This window comes from Pempheris klunzingeri, chromosome 6, assembly GCF_042242105.1.
Source record: "Pempheris klunzingeri isolate RE-2024b chromosome 6, fPemKlu1.hap1, whole genome shotgun sequence".
Classification (NCBI taxonomy): Eukaryota; Metazoa; Chordata; class Actinopteri; order Acropomatiformes; family Pempheridae; genus Pempheris; species Pempheris klunzingeri.
In genome coordinates, this window is record NC_092017.1 from 14241060 (window position 1) to 14263208 (window position 22149).

The window sequence follows — 22149 nt, forward strand, 5'->3', positions numbered from 1 at the left end:
TAGCATTTAGTGATCCAGATCTGAAACCATTTTTGTATTCACCAAAAGACATATTTGAAAGTCAAATTAGCTTTTACAAATGTGGTTTGATGCACTTAAATTCTTCCTACTAGGTTTTTATTTAATGAAATGGAAATTAGCAATCAAAACATTTCTACCAAAAAATGAACATCACAGTACATAGCAAGTGCTTTGGTCTGATGTTTGGGTGGTTTATCAACAACAACGCAATTTCATTATAACATGAAGCTTTTTACTGGATCAATGAAGATGTTTGGTGATAAATTAACCAAGCTAGGAACTGCTGTGTGATTTTGATAACAAAAAGAGCAAGATGCAGAATGAAATCAGTGGAATAGATATAAAAAAAAATGTGGACTCAAATAAGATTGGAGAGTTTATAGATACAGGACAGAGCATGAACAGTAGTAGAATAGGAGTGAGTAGGATGAGTCTGGGACATTTACCCATCTAAGAAAATCAGACAGGCGTTTGAGAGATTCAGAGAGCTGAACAGACAGTGTTACTTACTGGAGCGTGGACTCTTGTGTGGTCCGTGTTATCAATGAGCAATTGGTTGAAAACAAGACATTAGTGCTTTTGTGAGCAGAGACAAAACAGACCAGGAGACACACAGCAAATGATCCTCACAGGTAAACCGGCCTTAACACAAAGACCAAAGTCAGCCAAACGCATGTATACAGACTGTCAATGCCATTGTTTTACATGGCTGAAGGCTGAAACTGCTCTTTTAGAAGCAGAGATGAATTATTAATTCCATATTTAACTGCTACATCATTTATACGAATCCACTGTGCACATCCCTTCTTTAAAAGTCTATAATTTGGAGCTCAAAAACTGACTGGTCCTCAATGCTTTGATGTGTGTCTCCATTGGAGCCAAGCAGCACATTGACAAACATGATGGTAGCAGTATTAGAAACAATTAAACAACATTCATAAACATCAACAGTAAGCACAACATTGATAAGAAGACATTTTAAGTAAGATTGAGATGTTACGACAGTCGGAGCAACAGCATGGGTACAGGTAGAAAACACAGAGATGGGCTCCGTCAACAAGCACAGATAAAGAGAACATATTTAGATACCCTCTGAACAAAACCACCATATTGGGATGCAGCTCTGAACACCACCACCGCCGCTTCAGAGCACTCACACATTAGCATTCTATTAGGACATGCTAAAAGAGGAAAATCAGGTGCTAAGCTTCAAAATGTTAGCTCAAAATATCCAGAATACTCGAGAGCATTTGGGAGAGGGATTAAAAACTTCACAATGGAAGAAAAACTGTACACACACTGAAAACAAATATTCCAGTCTCAGTATCACTTGTTATACTGTGCACATTCTCAGTGAGAGTGTGTGTGTAATTTCTGTTTTTCTTCCTTTGATCGTGCTGACCGGATGCATGCGTTTATATGGTGAAATCATCATCAGCCTCCAACATGCTGCATCTCTTTTTTTTAGTGAGCAAATGCTGTCATGCAAGTTTCTTCGAGGTCAGGGGGGGGCAGGTACCGCCGGGGTTTCATAGCTGACATTGGAGAAGAGACCAGAAACCCTTAAAGTTCAGAGTGTCCTCTCTGAATACAGATGCCGGCCCGGACGACCCCGTGGTATTCCAGTCTTCTCTATATGCTTTGACAAGAGTCTGACCCTCAGATGGCTAAACTGAAACAAAAGCTCATCTTCTTTCTGCTCTGCTCTTATTCCATTTTTGTTGAGTAAGTTTTAAAAAATGGCAATGCCTCATGAAAGAAAGAAAGAAAGAAGGAAGGCACATATTGTCACGTTAATAAAGTTTTATCTTGTAAAGTCTTTTGCATGCCCATGCAACAAACTGCTCGGTTCTCAATACACAGCGTGCACACAGAGCCAGAGGTCTCCACGCTTGTGCATGCACATGCACCTCCACCACCTACGACAAGGCACTGCAATCAGTCCTTGAGAAACAAAACAAATCTATTGTGCTGGAAACCTGAGCATTGAGAAAACAAGGTCATGTTACTTTGTGAATAAAGTGAGAACACTTCAACAGATCACTTTGTTTTACTTCCTTGCAACAATATCCACTTTGCTGAGTAAAAAAAGTATAGGACTGTAATGGACATGCCATGTTAATTAAGTAAGCCTGTCTCCATGACAACAATATAAGCACCTCCCATCCCAGAGTGGAACCAGTAACCATGGAGACATACATTAGACTTCAATTTGGAGCAAATTACAGTGCTGGGAGCAGGCAGAGGTGAGACAGTAGACCTTTCACTAAAAACATATCAATGAGTCTCTATTAGGACAGCACAAAATACTGATTCTCTCAACAGGCCCTAATTGACGTTTAAGTGCACAACTTGAAACTCTGTATTGATGACCCTTCTCCCGCTTCTCCATCTATAACTACTCTGCTTGCCATGGTTTCACTGGTAAGCCAAATCCACTGCACCAAATGATAGACTGGCCATTTGCTCGAGGCTACGGCACCTTGTGCTGAGTGTTGGCACTGTGGGTTAAATCCTATATAGACAGTCCCTGGAGGAAGGAACGAGGGAGGGAGAGGCAGAGAGAGACAGAGGGAGGAGAGGAGGAGGTCAGGCAGGGAGAGCGGCTGCATACAGCACTTACTCTGAAGACATGAAGGAGGACAACGGTCCGACCTCCTTCGCCTTCTGGAGAGCATGCTTCTGGTTGAAGGCTGCCTCTGCCTCCTCTTCATCCTGCTCAAAAGAGAGAAAGAGCGAAAGGTGGCTGAGCAACTGTTGCATCCGTGAGTTTAAATAATTAAACAGAATCAAATTGATCGAGTGGAGAGATTATTAATACACACACACACACACACACACACACACACACACACACACACACACACATATATATATAGATATACATATATATACATACATATATATATATACCTTGGTAAGTTCTTGTGCATTGGCAAGGTTATCCACAGCAATGGCCAAAAACACATTCAACAGAGTGTCTGGTTACAAGTGCGTTAAGGACATCTTCAAAGTGCAAGCAGACATCAATCACAATACTGTCTGCTTGTTAGGAGACAGATAGTTTTACTAGAAGTACAGATTCCACTGAGAATCAATGACCCAGCCTGCACGTCTGCAGCTCAGTTGGTCCATATGATGTAATCCTAATGATATAAAATCAGATCATAGACAGCCACACAGTGCACAAGCTTACACAAACACACTGTAAACAATCTGATGTTTGATGTGAAACGGCTGTTCAAACATTTAGCAAGCCAAGAGACACAGATATTCTAATCAGGAGCCGGTGAACAAAGCCGGAGCTAAAAGACGAGTGAATAATTGGATTATATTCAAAAGGTGTCCAGCAACGTAACTACTTGTTGCTCTGTGTCTGCTACATGTGTAGTAAACAGGTTTTTGTGGACATATTAGCCATTAGTAGGCTGATTGTGAGTAGAGATTCTGTTTTTTCCCCCATGTCAAGAAACACAGATTTGATAGTCCTACTTTAAAATGACTGATAAGACATTAATTTTGAAAATCAAAACAACTGTGAAGTGAAAGTTGTACAGTCTTAAAGCTAAAAATAAAGACCAGAACTAACATAAAAAGGTCATCAAACACAAATCAAACACTGGGCGAGAGGCGCAGTGCACCCTGGACTGGACGCCCGCCTGTCAGTCACAGGGCGGACACATAGAGACAGACGCTCACATTCAACCAAACCTGCATGTCTTTGTACTGTGGGAGGAACCCACGCGAACACGGGGAGAACATGCAAACTCAACACAGAAAGGCTGCAGCCGGTCAGCAGGTTCAAACCTGGAGCCTGGTTGCTGTGAGGCAACAGTGCTAAACAACATAAAATATTTACAGTTTGAGAAAAAAAAAGTTTACCACACTTGTACAAAATGATTGCTACAAAATGGTAAAAAAAAAAAAAACAACAGGGTATTTTTTTTACTTCAGTAATAATTATAGTTAGTTTAGTGTACCCACTAAAAGGAAGGCAATGTGTACTATACATGGTACTTAAACATTTCATATTTCATCAGAACAAGAGAAATGAAGGATACAGTTTCCAAACAGTGTGAGCACTATAAAGTAGATAGAGGACCACATGCCAGACTTCACTCCTCCCTGAGAGCGAATACCATTGTACATCACCTCGTTCCAGTCCTCTCCAGTCAGGATCTGCAGAAACAAACCCACAGCACCACACACACACACACACACAGACACACACACACACACACACACACTTTATAAACCCCTATAACGTGTGTGAATTAGAGCGTGCTGAATAATCAGCTTTATTTACAGACCTGGAAGACGGTCATGATGGCTGCAGGGAAGGTGTCAAAGTTTGTCGGGGTGTAGTCTTCAAAGATGAACCTGTGAGAAAGATGTGACACATATGGTGCTTTGCAACAGAAGAACTGGGTCTTTTAAGTTTTGTTTTTTTTTCTTCAGTCAGAGAAATCAACTCTTCCTGTTCAACTGGCTGGCTGATGTTGTTTTTCTATGTGCTCTGTATTCTAGAGGCCACTTCATACACAAGGCCATGCTTCTTCAGACAGCTTCCATTTAAGTGACAGCTCGTGTGAAAAAGCCTTTGACTCAGGGGAAAGCCAAGCAACAATAGCTACGTGTGTGACAAAGGCACTCTTAAATTTCAGACGTGCTCCCACAGTCTCTTGGTGTAATATAATGAAAACAACTGTGGAAAGGCAATAGGACAATCTATTCTTCCCTCAACTGTATGTTTTCAATAAAGAGGAATCTCCTGAGCCACAGTGTCTACTTTAACCTCGTTTTTATGTTTGTGAATGTGTTTTTACTGGAATCACAGGATATGTTCAATGAGCCAAGTAAGAGAGAAAAACAGTCCACATTTTCTGCCAGATTGATTAGATTGGTCTCTCTGCCTGGGTGGTTCCTCGCCTTACTCACTGTCTTTATGGACTCATATGGAGAGATGAAGCAGAGTAATTATACAGACATCACGTAGGTGCAAGGCGCTGCAAGTAGACAGAGTCAGTGAAAAAGAGGTAACGCCTGCACACTCGCTCCACGCCACAGACATGTTTCTATTACTGACAACATTTCAACGTTGTCAGTGATAAAAACACCTCATATGGAGTGAGGCACAGAACTAGAAGCATTAGTATTTTACTGTGGATGAGTATTTCACGTTACCTGCCACCGAAGAGCTGCATGCCGAGGAGTGCAAAGACAACAATGAAGAGGAAGAGGAGGAAGATGAGGGAGATGATTGACTTCATGGAGTTCATCAGAGAGACGACCAGGTTTCTCAGAGACGCCCAGTACCTTCACAGTCATTAAATACCATATTAGCAAAAAAATATATTTCAAAAAAAAATCTGGAGGTGTGAACATAAAAATGAGTGAGTTGACCAGACGTCTGTTGCCTGCTACTCATCTAGCTACATTAGCCACAACTAGAATAAAGCACCTAAATCTCCAACCCGAATCTCTGACTTTTTTCTAATGACAGAAACGTAGGCACCAGGTATGGACGAGGAAATGGAATGTATGGAAGGAAAAAGACAATATCTCTGGCTCTGCTGCATCAATTTTGATCTCCCTTTTTTAAAAAAAAAAAAAAAAAGTCTGAGTGGAGCACTCTTGTAAAACAAAGGTAAAAGCTTTATGAGTATGCTACTTTTCTGCAACTTCTGTAACTTTTTGTAAAATATGAATGTCGTGGGCATATATTTAAATGCATAGTTGTCAGTCATGTTTACGTTTTTTGTTTGTTTTGTCTCGATTAGGCTTAAAGAAGATATTGTTTGTTGCATTTAGTAGTTTGCCTCACAAATAAAAAAATATAACTATATATAAAAAAAACAGTATTTAAAACAACAATATTAAAAAGTATCCCCCACACAAAAGAATATCTTATACTAATGTAAAATACAGAAAACTGCATATTACACAAATTTTACACTCCAGCTGGTTTTCAGTCAACAGTGAAACATCTTAACAGATGGCAAATAGTGAGGAAGGCTGCCACACTAACTTGGTGATCTTGAAGATCCTCAGCAGACGGAGAGCACGCAGGACACTGATACCAAAGGAAGTGCCAGGCCTGAAGAAACCCCACAGCACTTCAAAGATGCTGCCAACGATTACCTACAGAGATATATATTCATAAAGAGTGTCTTTGATAAAAACACACAGGAACAAATAAGTGTATACTAACACCTATGACGGAGTGAGAAAGAGAGGCAAAGACAGATGGAAAGGAAGAGAGGGCTGATGCTGCGTAATGTAGGAACACAAGCAGTTGGATGTTGGGAAAAACAAATATGTAGAGATATAGGCTGAGTACTAACACTGCAGTCAAAGCAGTTAAAGGAGGAGTGGAAGTAAAGTCGTGGTCCCAAGCTGTACATCTTCAGAAACATCTCAGTGAGGAACAGAGCGAGGAACAGGAACTCTGCATAGTCTGGAACAACAAAAACAAGCACTTGAATACTGAAACTTGCACGGGCCACCGCAATTATATGATAAAGCAAAAAAGTCTATATCAACTGCCTGTTTGTGACTCACAGAGGAAGTTGGACAGCCAGAGGGGCTGATTGTGGTGGACGATTGCCACACACAACGTGTTCAGAGCCACTAGGCCCAGCACCGTCCAGTAGAAAGTGTGTGTCTTCACCACACGGCGGATGGAGATGCGCAGGAGACGCTCCTTGCGGCGAAAATACGCTGTAGGACCTCGCTTGGCACTCCTGATACTTGCTCTGGCCATGGGGATGCCTTGGGGGTTTAGCGAGAGACAGGCAGGGAAAGGCAGAAAGAAACTGTGGTCTAATTAACGGTGCTTGTGCATGTACAACATGTTCCTGTTCTGAATTTTGAACTCTCAAATGTCCACAATAGTATCAAATATGCATTTCTAAGGCTACAGCAGAGCTCAGTGTGCCTTACTGGAGTATGCCTCACACTTTATGTACCCATATTTATGAGCCTGTCCAGACTCCTACTCACCCACAGAGGAGATGTCACCATATTGTTCCTCCCCTGGTTGCCCTCGATGCACCACATCCATCCCTCTCCTCTTGATGGTGGTGGCTCTCTTCAACACTGCGGACAGAGCAGGACAAACATAGGAAGTCCCACAGATAGCTTTTCAAACCGTATAAGTAACATATTCTATGAAATTAGAGGGAATATATTGTGAGGATAGTGACACAAAGTCGACTTTTGGGCAACATGACCACAAAACACTATTTTCCTTCTTGCTTTGATCACATTGTGCTGAATCAGTGAATAGATTTTTGACTTTTGCTGGTTGTATGTTGACATGGACCCAAAAAACTGCCTTGTGCACGACCGATCTTACATTTATAGGTAGACTCGGGCAGAATGCAAGTGTAGAAACTTGTAATGCAATGAAAAGGTAATGATGAAGCAAATGATAAGAAGGAACGACAGTGAGGTTTTCTGCAGGGCAAGCTAATGCCTGTGAAGTTATAGCTGAGATGGGAAGTTAAGCTCATTAACGCTGCAGTTGAATGAGATAAAATGATAATTTTATGGAAATGTAATGATCCAAACAGCTGAATGAAAACCTTCGACAGCTGATGGTGATTATCTTCATAACGGCGAACCATGCTCCGAGGCGACTTGACGGTCCATGCATGTCTCGTCTTTGAGCTGCGTTCAAGTGCTCCCATACAGTATCAGGGGATACGCCGTGCAGTGCACACATGCCGAAGTGAGTGTGATGAGTATGTTTTGACCTTTTCACTGACGGATGTGTTTGCGATTACCTCTCATCCTGTCCTACCCCCACTCACACATTCCCACTACCTTCTGATTTCTGAATCTACTTGTGGTCAATATTTGCTCGGGGACTCGTTTTTAATAAGCCACTGACCAAACACACACAGATACACAAAATATCACTGCCATTTCACACAAACACAGGAGTGTTTGCTAAAGGCAGAAACACAGCGTCCTCTCAACACACACACACACACACACAAACATATACAAGCACATGCATGCTGCTGCCTTTTCAGACCAGTGGTTGCTGAGGCAACCGCAGTGCACCGCCTTTCTTTACAATCAAAGCTATCAGAGCTTCTGCATTTATTTCCACCACAACAGCTGGAGCCACTATCTAGCTTCACTACAGATTTGCATCATTCAATTCTTTTTTTCTCTTTGTCACAGTACTGAGCATACTGAAAAGGAAACATACATGAGCACGGATTTATTTTCTTTTTTCTGTGTTAAAGTGTTTGTGTGCATTCAAGTGGCTGTGTGTGTGTGTGTGTGTGTGTGGCAAATTGGGTGGTGAAGTTGGTGAGGGAGAGAGCAGAGCAGAGGACGGTTCTCACCATAGGCACCACCTGTACTCCACTCTGGGAGACTCCTGAGAGCTGCCAATCAATCAACATTTAATAAAAGCCCTGCTGGTTCAGCGAGGAGGAAAGGTCAAAGTAGAGTTGAGAGGGTCAGAGCAGGCACTTAGATAGATGTGGGGCACCGTGTCTAGTAGCAGGTTTAGCACTATCAGTGCTAATTTTGTCTATGTGGCATTGAGAGTTGTAGAGAGCGATGTAATGATGTAGTGATCTGTGCGAGTGCATCATAGCAGCAACAAAATCTGGGAACTACATTCTATTTCGTATTGGCTTCGCCCTTTAAGAGCTGTCGCTATTGGGTTTATATATCATGACATGATACTGCATTCTCTTTTTCAGCGATTGAAGTCAACTTTCAATTTTGTGAGGCTGTAGGGTCCTGCATTTACAGATGGCGTAGCGTTTTATAACATTACAATTGGCTGTACGCAGGAGAGTGTACGGATCCCTTGTGTTCGCACCACAGACAACAATTTCAATTAGCAAATTTTGATTGTAGAGAAAGACGCCCACATCTAATAGAATATAATTTCAAATTTTAAAAAAAGAGACGATAAACTGCATAAGCTTTGTGCCACAAGTTCTGTTTGTTTGCCCAGAGATAGTGTGTTCATAAGATTTATAAGTGGCTGCGAAAATATGATTGCTTTTCACAGTGTATTAATGTATTATTATATCACCATTTATCAGATTAAAGATTTTTTTACATTTAGTTTCATAGAAATAATGATGAAGAATGTCTGCGCCAAAGCATTGATATTTGTCTTAATAAATATTAGTCCAAGACTGGAGCAAGACATTTATGCAACACATAGAATTAAATAGAGAATTTAAAAGGCTTCTGTGCACTTCCTGACGTATGGACAAAGATAATGTCATAATATGTAACGTCATCTATGAATGCAGGATCAGATCTAGCAGGCTGAGCCCATTTGGCACCAACATCGACCCAGATATATTCCATATTGATTCCATAAGAGGGCTCCCCCCAACACCTACATGCTGATGATAAGCATGGTAATTTCTATCATGTTCACCATTTCAATCTGGTTGATCATTCAACCAGATTGAAATGCAATTTAGCTTTACTGTAAATAACTTAAATCTTTTATTCATATATCTGAATCTTATGAAATAGTGTGTCAACCTAAAAACCACAGACAAATACATAATACAGACTCAGACTAAAAGCATATAGAGCATATATACATAAAGCACATTTGTATCATGTGTACATGCCAGCATTAAGCTGATTTAGTTGAAGAGAGACAGCATGTAAAGCAACGTGAGGATAGCAGAGAGACAATGTGTACAATGAAATCAGGAAAAGCAAGGATTTCTGCTGACTTACCATCGAGGGCTGAAGGTCCGGGATTTTTATTCTCCTCTGCAAGCATCACTTCCTCTGGGAAAGCAAAAACCACAATCATGAAGATAAGAGAGAGAAGAGAGAAAACATCACGTAGTTCTATCTTCCATCATTGACAGGATTAGTCTTAAATCTTAGAGTCAACTATCATTTTTCTTTTTCTCATCAAGAGCCAAATCCTTGGTCTGCCTGAGCTGCGACTGGGACTAAAGCCACCTGCTCTGTCGATCCAGGCCCGGTAGCCGTTGAGTTCTCTCTCAATCTGCTGTTGGCGTCTCAATTTCATGAAGGCTCTGCGGTTTTCAACCCTCTCCCTCTCCTTGGCAAATTCCCTGCAGAACCAAATCAAACCAAACCACAGAATCATTTATTTACTCTTTGAGGGGTACAGGGATTTATAGTCACATGGATGAATAATTCCTCTTGGAGACAATCACCGGGGAAAAAGCCATTGCTGTCTTGAACTAAGCTCTTCTCATTGTTCATTCAACAACAAGAAGCGAGAGGACAGGAGAGGGGAAGAGAGGAGGAGAGAAATCAAGGCAAAGGAGCTCTCTTCTTTCTCACTGTGGAGATAATGACAATGGATCCGATGTTAACCTCTCTGTCAAACTAATTAACTTGTACAGACTTTGACACCATGGGTGAAAACAGTGTGGTTAGGTTTGACAGCGGCTAGTTTGCCAACCATTCGATCAGTCAGTGAAGAAGCAGGCTGCACTGTGTTGCCTGGCTTCCAGCCTCGGCTGCCACGTCCTAAATCTACATGACAGCCAAAGCAGTTGACTGTGTCGCTGTAGCCCATTTCAGGGACCGCCACCTTCAAAGGATGTGTCCTATAGCTGTAGTCTTAGAGGAAACTGAAGAAACTAGACTGAACCTGTACTCACCTCACAAAAGATTCAGTCTATCCGACAGAGACCAGCACTAATAGTACATCTGAGCAGTTGTTAATTAGTTAAATTAATCCGTGTCCTCTGTGGGATGAGCTCCCTCAGTTGGCAACTGTGTCGGTAGCTGAGCTTTTCACAAGCCAAACCTCCTCATCTAGAGTGTCCTGCCTTTTGTAAGGTCCCATACCTGAAACCAATCTGGCTTGGTTGAACCTGCTGGGAGCTAAAACTCCCACCAGCATAGTGCTAAAGCCTCAGACATGACAAAGTAACAGCACAAGCATAAGCAGTCCTTATTAAGTATCTGACAGACTGCTAATATATATTAATATATATTATATATTATTATATATTATATATATAATACATTATATATATAATAATATATGAATAGTGACTAATGACCACCTGAACACATATACCTGGTAAATATAATGAGATGGCATGACTTAAACCAACTTTATAAGTTGACAAGGGCCCCCTGAATACACCATTAAACATCTAACCAACAAGAAATGGATTGTAATGGCAACTAAGAGGAATCCAGGATGTGCAACACCAGTTGTGTCCTGCAAATTCAGCAGGAAGGAGGCTGCATGCATTGTGCACATAGGCAACCCCTTGAGTGGGACAATTTAATCTGAGAAAAGCCATATCATTCTCCAGCACAAACAGCTGAAACCTTGATGAGCTGAGATTTAACTCGGATTGTATTTGGACTCAAAAGTGAACCTACCCAGACAGGACTCCCAGCACCAGGTTCAGGACAAAGAAAGAGCCGATGATGATGAGAGGGATGAAGTAGAGCCAGTTCCAGTTAGGGCCCAAGGCATCGTCAGTCTGAAACATCAAAATCAATTCTAAATTCAGTAAAATCAAGTCATGCTGGAGCAGACTCATGCTGCCACCGGGAAACAAGATAGAAATACACAAGTGTAGGTGTTTGGGTGGCTGCTGAAGGTCCCAGTCCAGGAGTCCGGGGGGGCACTAAACAGAGACATCATGTGTATTGATCTGCTCTGAGCTCACAGAAAGAGTGTGGAGGAGAGTGGAGGTATTCTGCACCAGAGGAGTTACTGTATGAAGCCAGTATAGAAACAATGTAACACATCTCTACATCACTTTGCAGCATCTGGACCTGAGAATATTTGTGTATTCAGTGACTTGACTACAGTAAACAACATCGCACTCCGTTTGTGTAGTGGCTGTCCCTTCGCAGCAGCACGTCGTCCCTCCTTATCCTCCCTCCCTCACCAATGAAGCTCCTTCAGCATCACTGTAGACAACATAATACAATCACTCCGGTAAATCGTCTGCCTTCATCCATCTCAATAAAAACTGAAAGAGTCGGCAGCTGACCGCAAATTACACCCTGCCACAGCAGTTTGTGTGTGCGAGCGCATGGTCACAATTGTTGCTTCACTGAGATGATCTGAGGTAAAAGAGTAAACAAGCTAGAGCAAAAAAAAAGTAATGCTCTGCATCGTAGCAGGAGATTACTCCTTACATGACTCTATCTTTAATTCTGTGAATGTTCTTTTGTTTCCACATATTTTGATGACTGACAATTGTGATTTTTAGCCCAATAAGTGCAATTACAATCTTAAAAGTAATACTTAAATGAAGCACACAATGATGACCAACATGCTTGTCTGTTTTTTACTTCTGGCTTCTTTCTACTGGCTCAGACAAGGGAAATCATTTGGCTATGGCTTAGTGAAATTCCACCACTCTGACTTGCTAAAATAAAAGTGTAAAACTAAACTTTCAACTTTTTTCACTTTATCCTTAGGAATTTTGGATAAATAAGTTTTTGGCCCTGAGGGAAAATTGCACCTGCTTTTTTATCCTATTAAATGTTCTTTTAAATTTCAGAGAGCACCTTGGGACTGGAATAGTGCATTTGGAAACTGATCAAAAATTGACCCTGAAACCCTTGGAAATGTCTGGCTGCAAAAGCTTTTGGAAATATTTCCATCATATCTAAAGCAATAAAAGCACCATTTTCTCAATATTTTCCTGCTATTCGTTTCTTTAGCTAAAAAATGAATTGCAGTAAAATGCACGCGAGTTTACAAAATGATCCATCCATCCATCCATCCATCCATCCATTATCTATACCGTTTATCCGTCAGGGTCGCAGGGGAGATGGAGCCAATCCCAGCTGACTTCGGGCGAGAGGCGGGGTCACCCTAGACTGGTTGCCAGCCAATCACAGGGCCAACACATAGAGACAGACAACCATTCACACTCACACTCACACCTACGGGCAATTTCAGAGTCTTTGGATTGTGGGAGGAAGCTGGAGTACCCACACAAATCCACACAAGCACAGGGAGAACATGCAAACTCCACACAGAAAGACCCCAGGTTCAAACCTGGATTCGAACCTGAAACCTTCTTGCTGTGAGGCCAAAATGATCCAGTCTCAAAAATAATGTAAACTAAATAAAGGTAGTTTTTCTAGAGGCAGCACTGTACTCAGCATCTGGTTTTTGAAATTAAGGCATTGATCCATGCATACTGCAGCTCTGCAGATTTCAAAAGTGTACAGGCCCACATGAACATAAAGCTATTTTTTCCACAGTATGCTACATTGAGGATTTTGTACCAGCTTCCTGTCTGAACATGTAATTCAGCTGCAACTGACTGTGAACATGACTGGACGTGATTTGTCAGCTGGTCATGCAGGCAACAGATATATCAGATTAGCAAATGGTGCCACTGCCTGCAACTGCTTGCCTTTCTGTCTACATGCTGTCTGTGAGTGTGTGTGTGTGTGTGTGTGTGTGTGTGTGTGTGTGTGTCTGTCTGTCTGCCTGTGTCTCTCACTGTGACACAGAATCTCATGAAACTGGTGCAGCATCTAATCTCTGTCTGGCAGTTACTCTGTGGGCAAAAACAACATTGTTTCTAGTTTCAGCACTCATTATTTTACCCCACATCTGTGACATGCCAAATAGTACAGCATTTTCCTGTTTTCTTTTGCATAGCTTTTGGATTTTAACCTTTTGGGATTTTATAGGTGTGGCTGGTGTACCAAGACAGGTCTCTTTAGTCCACCAGCTTTTGCTTTTCTTTGAGACCTCGAGCACATAAACCTTTAGTTTCCTTGACTAATGTCCCTCCTGTCAGTCCCATAGAGCAACAACATTTATGACCACCCCAGATCTTATCAGTTGAGTCAGTTGAGAATACCCTCCGAATACAGAAATAAGTACACATTAGCTCTGTGTATTGGATTATGGGTAAACAAAAGCAAACAGTTGTCAATCTCCTGTAATTACTTCTAAGAGATTCTGAAACATGCCATATTTCACAACTAGTTGGTGGGGAGTCTAATCGCCATTCAGGTCTTGTATCAAGGTGCAGCAGGTTATACATTTGTCAGGGTAGCTGGAATAAAAATGCAGCTGCAGAGCTCAGAGAAAAACAGAACAACATAGCACTCTGCAGTTTCTACACCGAAATCACAACCCAGTAACCCTCCTTTCCATCCAGAGTCAGTCTGAGGAAGCAGGATGCAGGGGTTGCAGACCTCCACTCAGCAACCATCAGTGTGCTGGAGTCGAAGCCGCTTCTGTTAATGGAATCTAAACTGTGACAAAACACTGTTTGCACCTCAATAATTTGGAGCAATCCAGAAAAATATTATGAGTAGCACATGTGAGTGTGCGTGTGTGTGTACGTGTGTGTGTGTGTGTGTGTGTGTGTATGTGTGTGTGTGTGTGTGTGTGTGTGTGTGTATGTGTGTGTGTATGTGCGTGTGTGTGCGTGTACGTGTGTGTGTGTGTGTGCGTGTGTGTGCGTGTATGTGTGTGTGTATGTGTGTGTGTGTGTGTGCGTGCATGCCTGCATGCGTGCGTGCGTGTGTGCTGTCTCACATTGTAGAGCACAGTGGTCCATCCCTCCATGGTGATGCACTGGAAGACAGTGAGAACAGCAAACAGGATGTTGTCAAACTGAGTGATGCCGTCGTTTGGGCCGATCCAAGTATTGACGCAGGTGTATTTTGCTGGACACTGACGCACGCCACATGGGAACTCCAACTCAGAGGAGTCCACTGTCTCATTTTCTGAATGGAAAGGTGCATAGAAAGAGAGAAAAAAGGCAGAATATGTTTTATTGCATTTTACATAGCACCTTTCTTTCTTCCTTACCAGGCAGACACTTCATAATGTGGCCCCTCATTCACACACACACTGATGGCGGTAGAGCGACCATGCAAGGCAGCTCATCGTGCGCACCTCCAGGTTCAGACACATGGCTGCACATAGACAGGAGGAGCCCGGGATTGAACCACCAACCCTGGGATTAACGAACGACCCACTCCTTTGCTCTCCTGAACCACAGCTGCCTGACCCTGATGTGTGGTCTGTCACACAGAATCTAACAGTATAAATCTTTTGTTCTCATGTCTGCCTGCCTTAAGCTCACATAAAGTAAAATTTAAACCAGTTTATGTAATATAACACTCAGTGAGCAATGACGCCCCATTATATGGTGCCTGTCTGAACAGTAACGTGATCACTCAGTGACAGAAAATGCTTCTGTCTGTGTTATCCAGCTGTCCATCCAGCTTCAGTGTGACGGGAACAGCTCAGAGGTCAATGACAGCTGTGAATGTACAATGAGCCATTGTAGCGTACCTCATTGTTGGTTTTAATTATTCCAACACTGCCAGTTTGGTTTGATCAAGTCTCCAGGTGCAGCCGGGCATGCCATTGTTTGTACGTGTATATGAATTTGTGAATATGAAAACGGAGCTACCGCCTAAAGAGCTACATAGAGTATGCCGCACACAGCCACACACTTACATTAATCACACACACAACAACAGCAATAAAACACTTTTATGCTCTGTGATACAGTTAGCTGTCAGAATTAGTTAGTCTTTTATCTATTCATATTTATGAATTATTCACAACCATTTCAGGCCGTTTGTACAGATTGCTCTCTTTTGTTTCATTCATGCCATCAGTGTGTGGAAGAGGTGCTGAGAGGTGCTTTTGCAATGCAGTTCAAATTAGATCTTGGGTTATGGCGAATAAAATATCTGAACAACAGGGATTACGGGATGTCACTATTGGCTACCAACACAAATGGGCTGGTGTGAATCATTGTGTGTGTATATGTGCATGTATGTGAGAGTGTGTATCTGAACAAGAAGACCTAATACACATAGGGTAACTAATGGACTGAGCAGGACTAAACTCCTAACACACACATCTATATTTACATCTCTTTGACTTCCTGTACAATTTCCTAATCATCTACAAATACTGAAGACTCAAAAAGTCCGCTCTGTGTCAAGTCTTTACTGGTAGCATGAACTATTGTTGTCTGACTGATTTGTGTGTACATATAGATGTACATATACTGTGTAAGGATACATCTGCATGTGTAAGCGTCGCTGTGCACATACTGCTGTCATGTGCACTATAGAGGCATATGCATCAATTGTTTCTGTACCGAGTATCCCAGGCTGTGGTTCGCAGGTTTGGTGCAGCTTGCCGCTGTAAAACTCCAAGCCAATGATGGCAAACATGAGGATTGCAAAGAAGAGCAGTAGGCCGATCTGCAGCAGAGGGACCATGGCCTTCATTATAGACTTCAGGACTATCTGCAGACCTGAAGGAGAGCACATAATGATCGGCAGAGTTAAAGTGAAAACACACTTCCCACGGTTCAAATTTGTGAAGCTTGCATTCCATGAAATGTGATGTTTTATCCTCACTTTACAATGACAGTAAAAAATTGATCATTTGATCACTAGAAAATTAAATTATTTACTTGGTGTCTTTAGATTTCTGATTTTTTCTGACTCAAACACAAAAAGAAATCTGAAGATGTCTCTGAGAAATCGTGAAGAAGATCTTTCACTTTTTCCTGACATTTTAAACATGATTAACTGTTTAATTGCAAAAAAAAATAGGCAGATGAACTGATATTGAAGATAATCATTAGCTGCAGGTTAGACCAATACCTCTTGCTGATATTGGCTTTGAATCTAATATATGACATCACTGATTAATCAATTAATACAACTTTTTTTATTCCCAGGTGTATCTTGCTATGCAGACACTGCAAAAATTCATTATGATGGCAATATTTCAAAACTTGGCCAAGTATCAAAAACGCTCTTCACGGCTAGGTACCACTGGGGGAGAGACAGAATATGTAATGTATTTGTAATTTGTTTGACTTGACTTATTAGCTCTTTTTAGCATAAATGACAGGGAAAACTACTATTGCAATAAAATGATATTAATGTAATCATATGTGCTACTCACTGGGGATGCCTGAGACCAGTTTGAGAGGTCGGAGCACTCGCACTGCTCGTAGAGTCCTCAGGTCCACTGCAATGTTCATATGTGCACCTGCTGCAGCCAGGATCCTATAGAGGTAAATAAACATGTGCAAATACAAACCCACACAAACAGAAGGTAGAGACACAGACCAGAACTGTCACTGACTTGCAGATACACATGAATGCGACGATTTTATGCTTTATAAGCTGTGTCAAAAAGGGGGCTTACACACACGTAAACACACTAACACCATTACGTACAGTGTTGAAGGATGGCTGCAGTGCTTAGATATGGAGTGTGCGGACATTAGGGTCTATGGCAGGCAGACAAAAAAGAGAAAACAACAGGGATGTTTTGGGGGGCTTTTGGCTGTTTCTCTGTGTGTAGGAGGACGGCTGTGACAACTGCTATTTAGGAGGAGAACAAAGAAAGCAGCTCCATCAGGGGAAGGCAGGACACCCTTAGGCTGCAGAGACATGAAGCCCTCGGACAAAAAACATGCGTGGACACACGCTGCACAACCACATCAACCTCTTATCTGCTACACAAAGCCAGAGTCCTTCACAAGTTCAATTTTTACTGTCTTGTTTTGTCTCCTCTGTTCCCGCCGCCGCTAAATACACATCTGTGGCCCGCAGCCCTCAGACAGATGAGAGAAAGGAGAGCAGTGTCAGGTGATCTCTCCCTCCTGCTTCCTCATTAGTCTGCCCTCCTGCTTCCCTTTTCTCCCTCCTGTCTGCACCCTCATATCTTGCGCTTCATCCCTAAACCTCTATCCTCTCATCTCCTTGTTCCTCAGCCTGTTATTGAACCTCCTTCCCAATTATACTTGCACCTTCTTTGTTTTTCCATTTTCTACTGACCTGAACACACATTTATTCCCCTTTCACCTGGATACCTACTGGGTGAAATGGAGATGCGAGGTAAGAAACAAAAGAAAAAGAGCAAAAAAGGAGAGTTGAGGAAGAGTTTTTGACAAGGACAGGATGGAGCAGTTTTATATTTCAAGACTCTGAAGTCAGAGGCTCTTAAGATTTATGAAGTTATGCTGTACTCTGTCCAGTTGAAACCAGTGATTCCTAAATAATTATTCTGATTAAATTCACTTTGATCATGAGAGATGAAGATGAAAGATGAAGGAAATAACAGACAAAAGATTAATTTCTAAGGTAATTGATAGCTGGATTATGCAAACCAATTTGCAGTTCTGTACACAAATGATTTATGTGCAGTACAGTGTTAAAGAACCATCTTTATGCAGAGTAATTTGCTCTAAGATTATGTCACAACTGATCATGACACAGCTAGAGAAAAAGCAATACAGATCACAACCCTGTGATACCGTGGTGAGGATTAGTCCTATCTATAGTGTTAGGAGACACAGGGTGTCATCTGGTTTAATTAAGAGGGAAAAGAAAGTGAGAGAGAAAAAGATAGGAAGAGAGAGACTGAGGGGAGAGAAGGAGAGAGAGATTAAAATAGCTCAGCGTCATCCACACAAATATAGAAACAGAATTATCCTCATGAGTTTCACACCTCTAACTATTCCCCTTTGAAATTTCTCCCCCTTTTGTCACTCCAGTCCCAACACTTTTGTTTCTTCCCTCCTTCCCTCCTTTTACTCCAATCACCTCTATTGCGTCCTGTCACCCTTGTCATTTCATCCCCCACTTCCCCCATCTCTCAGTCTTTCCTCAGACCATTAGTCAGTCCTGGCTGCTCTTTAGTTGTTATGGAGACCAGGGGATAGAGGGTCTAAAAATGGCATCCTCATTTAGCCCAACGTTATTCAGAGGATGTCCTGAGCCCCGTTTTCAAATAATGACCGCTTGTAATGTCTTTGAGGAACGGGATGCTCTCAAAGTCCAACCCAAGTCACAAAATTCCTTTTTGCAGACAGAAATCATGTAAGCTGTCAGCTGTCTTCGTGTTACGAACACATATGAATATGAAGACAATAATGTTCATGATGTTCCAGTTAGACAAAATGTTTACGTGTTGTGTAAATCATCATTAATGTTCCCAAAATGACAATGAAGCTATAAAGAGCTGTCCATGGTGCTAAAGAAGATTCATAATACAGTAAACTGGAGTGATATATATATTTAAGACATAAAATGCAACGCTTCAGTGAAACAAATAACCACAATAGCATTTTACACTAAATCATACTGTTACATTACAGTACATCAATTTTCATTTACAGAGGGACCTGCTGGCTTGCTGATATTTATCTGTCCCCTCTCATCATGTGTACCTGCTCTGGTCCAAACAACAGTGTGAGGAGCTCTCTTTCAGTTAGTACTTAGATTTGAGTCTAGATTTGGGTGCTACCTCCTGACTCATTCTTTTATCGTCCTCTTAGTTATACAACCCTCTTATACTCCTGTGGTCAGGAACTGGCTATTTCCATCAAAGAAGAGAAATAAGTAGTTTACATACACACTCCAGATAAAAGTGAGAAACATGTAAAGTTAAATGCAGAAAACACCAATTTATGTGCACCAACAAGAGGATGGAGTAGGAAAGAATACATTTATATAAAGATATTGTCAGAAAATCTAGTAACCTACATTTCACATTCATCATCATGACAGCTATGCTGCACACTACTGCCGTCTGGACACTGGCACCATCCGAATGACAGAGATGAGAAAGGTGAAGGTTGGCCACAGAAACTGGCACACAAAATCAGGCAAGAGAAACACAACACATGGCTGATTTGGCGCAAACAAAAAGTTTGGCAGACAGTTTATTTCCTCCCTGTAGTTTCCCTACTCCCTAATGTAGGCTTTTCATTTATCTGTCTTGTTTGCGCTGACTTAGGTCTATTTCATGCTTTTAATATATATGTTAAACACCATTTTATTCATAGAGAACAAAAGCAGTCATGATGACAGCACAGGCTAAGAGACTAAATTAAATGAAACCAAAACGATGAAGACTATCCCTTCTGCCAGTGTTTGGGTTTTTTTAAAAAGTTATTACCTTTCTTTCAGTGCCAGAGGCACCAAAATTAATCTACGATCAGTTTAAAAAGTTCAAATGGATTTCAGAAACAACCCTGAAGATAACATTAAGATGGATTTTGTAGCTGATTATGATGCGTACATCTCCTCTTAATTTCTCTATGTTTATTCTCTGTACAAACTAAACTAGATAGTCAACAAAACCCAGGCGTTCACTTCCTTAACTCATCCCAGAGATGACACACATCTGACAGCTGGTGTATCCACAAGTTAATAAAGTTACTTTTAGTCACCGGGAGCGGTCACACAGAAAAACATCTTTGTTCACCCTGCACATATCTCCAGGCGTGTTTAGAGTTACGCAGTGTAGTGAAGTGAGCTGATGCCCCGGTCAGAGTTGTCAGCCATGATAAGTGAGTAACAGTGACATACCCTGCAGAAGTGACAGCTCCCTGTTGCGTGACAAATCTGTGGTGACAACCGTCATGCCGTGATACCGATAACGTTATGACTTATGCTCCATGTCACTGTCAAGCTGCTAACTAATATGATATGAGCGCACCTGACTACTGTAATGATAATAATTGCACAGCATGTGTTATTTACACCAATGCTTCTCAGCTCAGGACAATGTTTATCACATTATGCTGTCTGATAAAAAAAAGCACACTTCTGCAAGAGAAATGTCTATTCTTTTATTTCTTATTGTTCTCTAATCATTTAACAAAATAAGCCTCTAAATAATGATAACTCTTTCCTTCAGTGGACATCATCCATCATTATTAGTTCACTGCAACTTCTAATCATCCAAGGTGACTGAAAACATCTGTGGGGGCATTAGGGCTGAAACGATGATTGATTAATTTGCACTATTTTGAAAATTGATTATAAATCAAAATATAAATCAAAAACAAGATTTATTTTTCAACAAGAGATGCCAAACAAATATTTAGTTCCAGCTCCTTCTATATGAGGATTTGCTACTTTCCTCTGTTTTATATCATCGTAAATTGAATATCTTTGGGTTTGTTAAAAACAAGAAAACATTTGGAGACATCACCTTGAGCTCTGGGCAGAGAGGGAGACCAAACAAATGTATCAATGGATTGATAATGAAAACAATCATTAATTGCAGTCATAGTGGTTGTGGAGGACCTTTAAGTGTCCCAATAAGTCACCATGCACACATTCACGGCCCTACAACTGGTCACTATCAGTGTTATTAGTCACACCTGTGCTTTTCCTGCAATGACGTCTCACAATGTCTAAAGTGAAAATCCATTCTGTTCTGGTGATTTCTATGTCTTAAGGTCAGTTGGAGGACCTGTAAGGACCTTGGTGATACCAAATAGGGATGATACAGATACGGTTCCTGGAAGGTTAACTTCTGGGAGGTTTTCCCACCCAAAAAAAAAATACCATACAGTATATAGTAAATAATGTTTCAGTGTGCACAATTCAGCGGCATGACTTGCAGAGGATTGCATCAGGAGGAGAGAATCCAGCAGCAGTAAACACTATAGAGAAACACACACCACAATATGGTAAAGCTGAGCTGGATGAAACTAGAAAAATCTGCATCTTGTTGAGCGTGGAAAAGTCTTTATGGCAGTGTACGAAGGAACATGAGGATGTTGTTTAGATTTTTAGGTTCATGTTGATGTAATATTATGAAAGAATGCATTTATGAAAGCACACATATTCAAAAAAACAACAACATTTGAGCCATATTTGTAGCTCAAATAACTTTCTCACTAATGTAAAGTGGCAGCAGATTATATAGCATCAGTAGATTAATGTATATCCATCCATACAATATTTTGACAGAATTGCACATTAAATACTCAAACTGTAAATTTGGAGATTTTCACCTGAGAAATATTCTGAGTAGGTTAGGTGTGACAAAGTTTCAGTTTTGATAAAGTTTGTTTAGGCACAAGAGACAAACAACTGATCTTGCCACACAGGGAGTGGTCAACATCTCCTGCGAAGTTCTGCACCTACACTTCTGTATGCTGCAATCTGACCTGCAGCAGGCAGGGAACAGCCAGTTTTTTTTTTAAATCACACATCCCCACTATATGAAGATCTGAGATGAATTAATATAACTGCTCTGGTGGCCCACAGTCCAGTGGGTGGTGTGTGTGCACAGCGTATTGTCTTGACAGTATAAGGAATTGTGTGGAGCAACTCCTACAG

General features: G+C 41.3%; 1 protein-coding gene across 1 annotated transcript in view; it reads right to left on the minus strand.

Annotated features, from left to right (window-relative positions):
- Positions 1–22149, minus strand: part of LOC139202398 (voltage-dependent R-type calcium channel subunit alpha-1E) — an 83716-nt gene that overhangs the window by 20030 nt on the left and 41537 nt on the right. The window contains exons 5-20 of the mRNA XM_070831864.1: positions 16964–17067; positions 16143–16301; positions 14555–14745; positions 11407–11510; positions 9994–10109; positions 9760–9813; positions 8382–8423; positions 7024–7119; positions 6583–6792; positions 6366–6478; positions 6050–6162; positions 5206–5337; positions 4332–4401; positions 4083–4200; positions 2935–3002; positions 2645–2736 (exon numbers count right to left, since the gene is read on the minus strand). Of these exons, the coding sequence (XP_070687965.1) occupies positions 2645–2736; positions 2935–3002; positions 4083–4200; positions 4332–4401; positions 5206–5337; positions 6050–6162; positions 6366–6478; positions 6583–6792; positions 7024–7119; positions 8382–8423; positions 9760–9813; positions 9994–10109; positions 11407–11510; positions 14555–14745; positions 16143–16301; positions 16964–17067 (1782 nt within the window). The remainder of the gene's footprint in view (positions 1–2644; positions 2737–2934; positions 3003–4082; positions 4201–4331; positions 4402–5205; positions 5338–6049; positions 6163–6365; positions 6479–6582; positions 6793–7023; positions 7120–8381; positions 8424–9759; positions 9814–9993; positions 10110–11406; positions 11511–14554; positions 14746–16142; positions 16302–16963; positions 17068–22149) is intronic.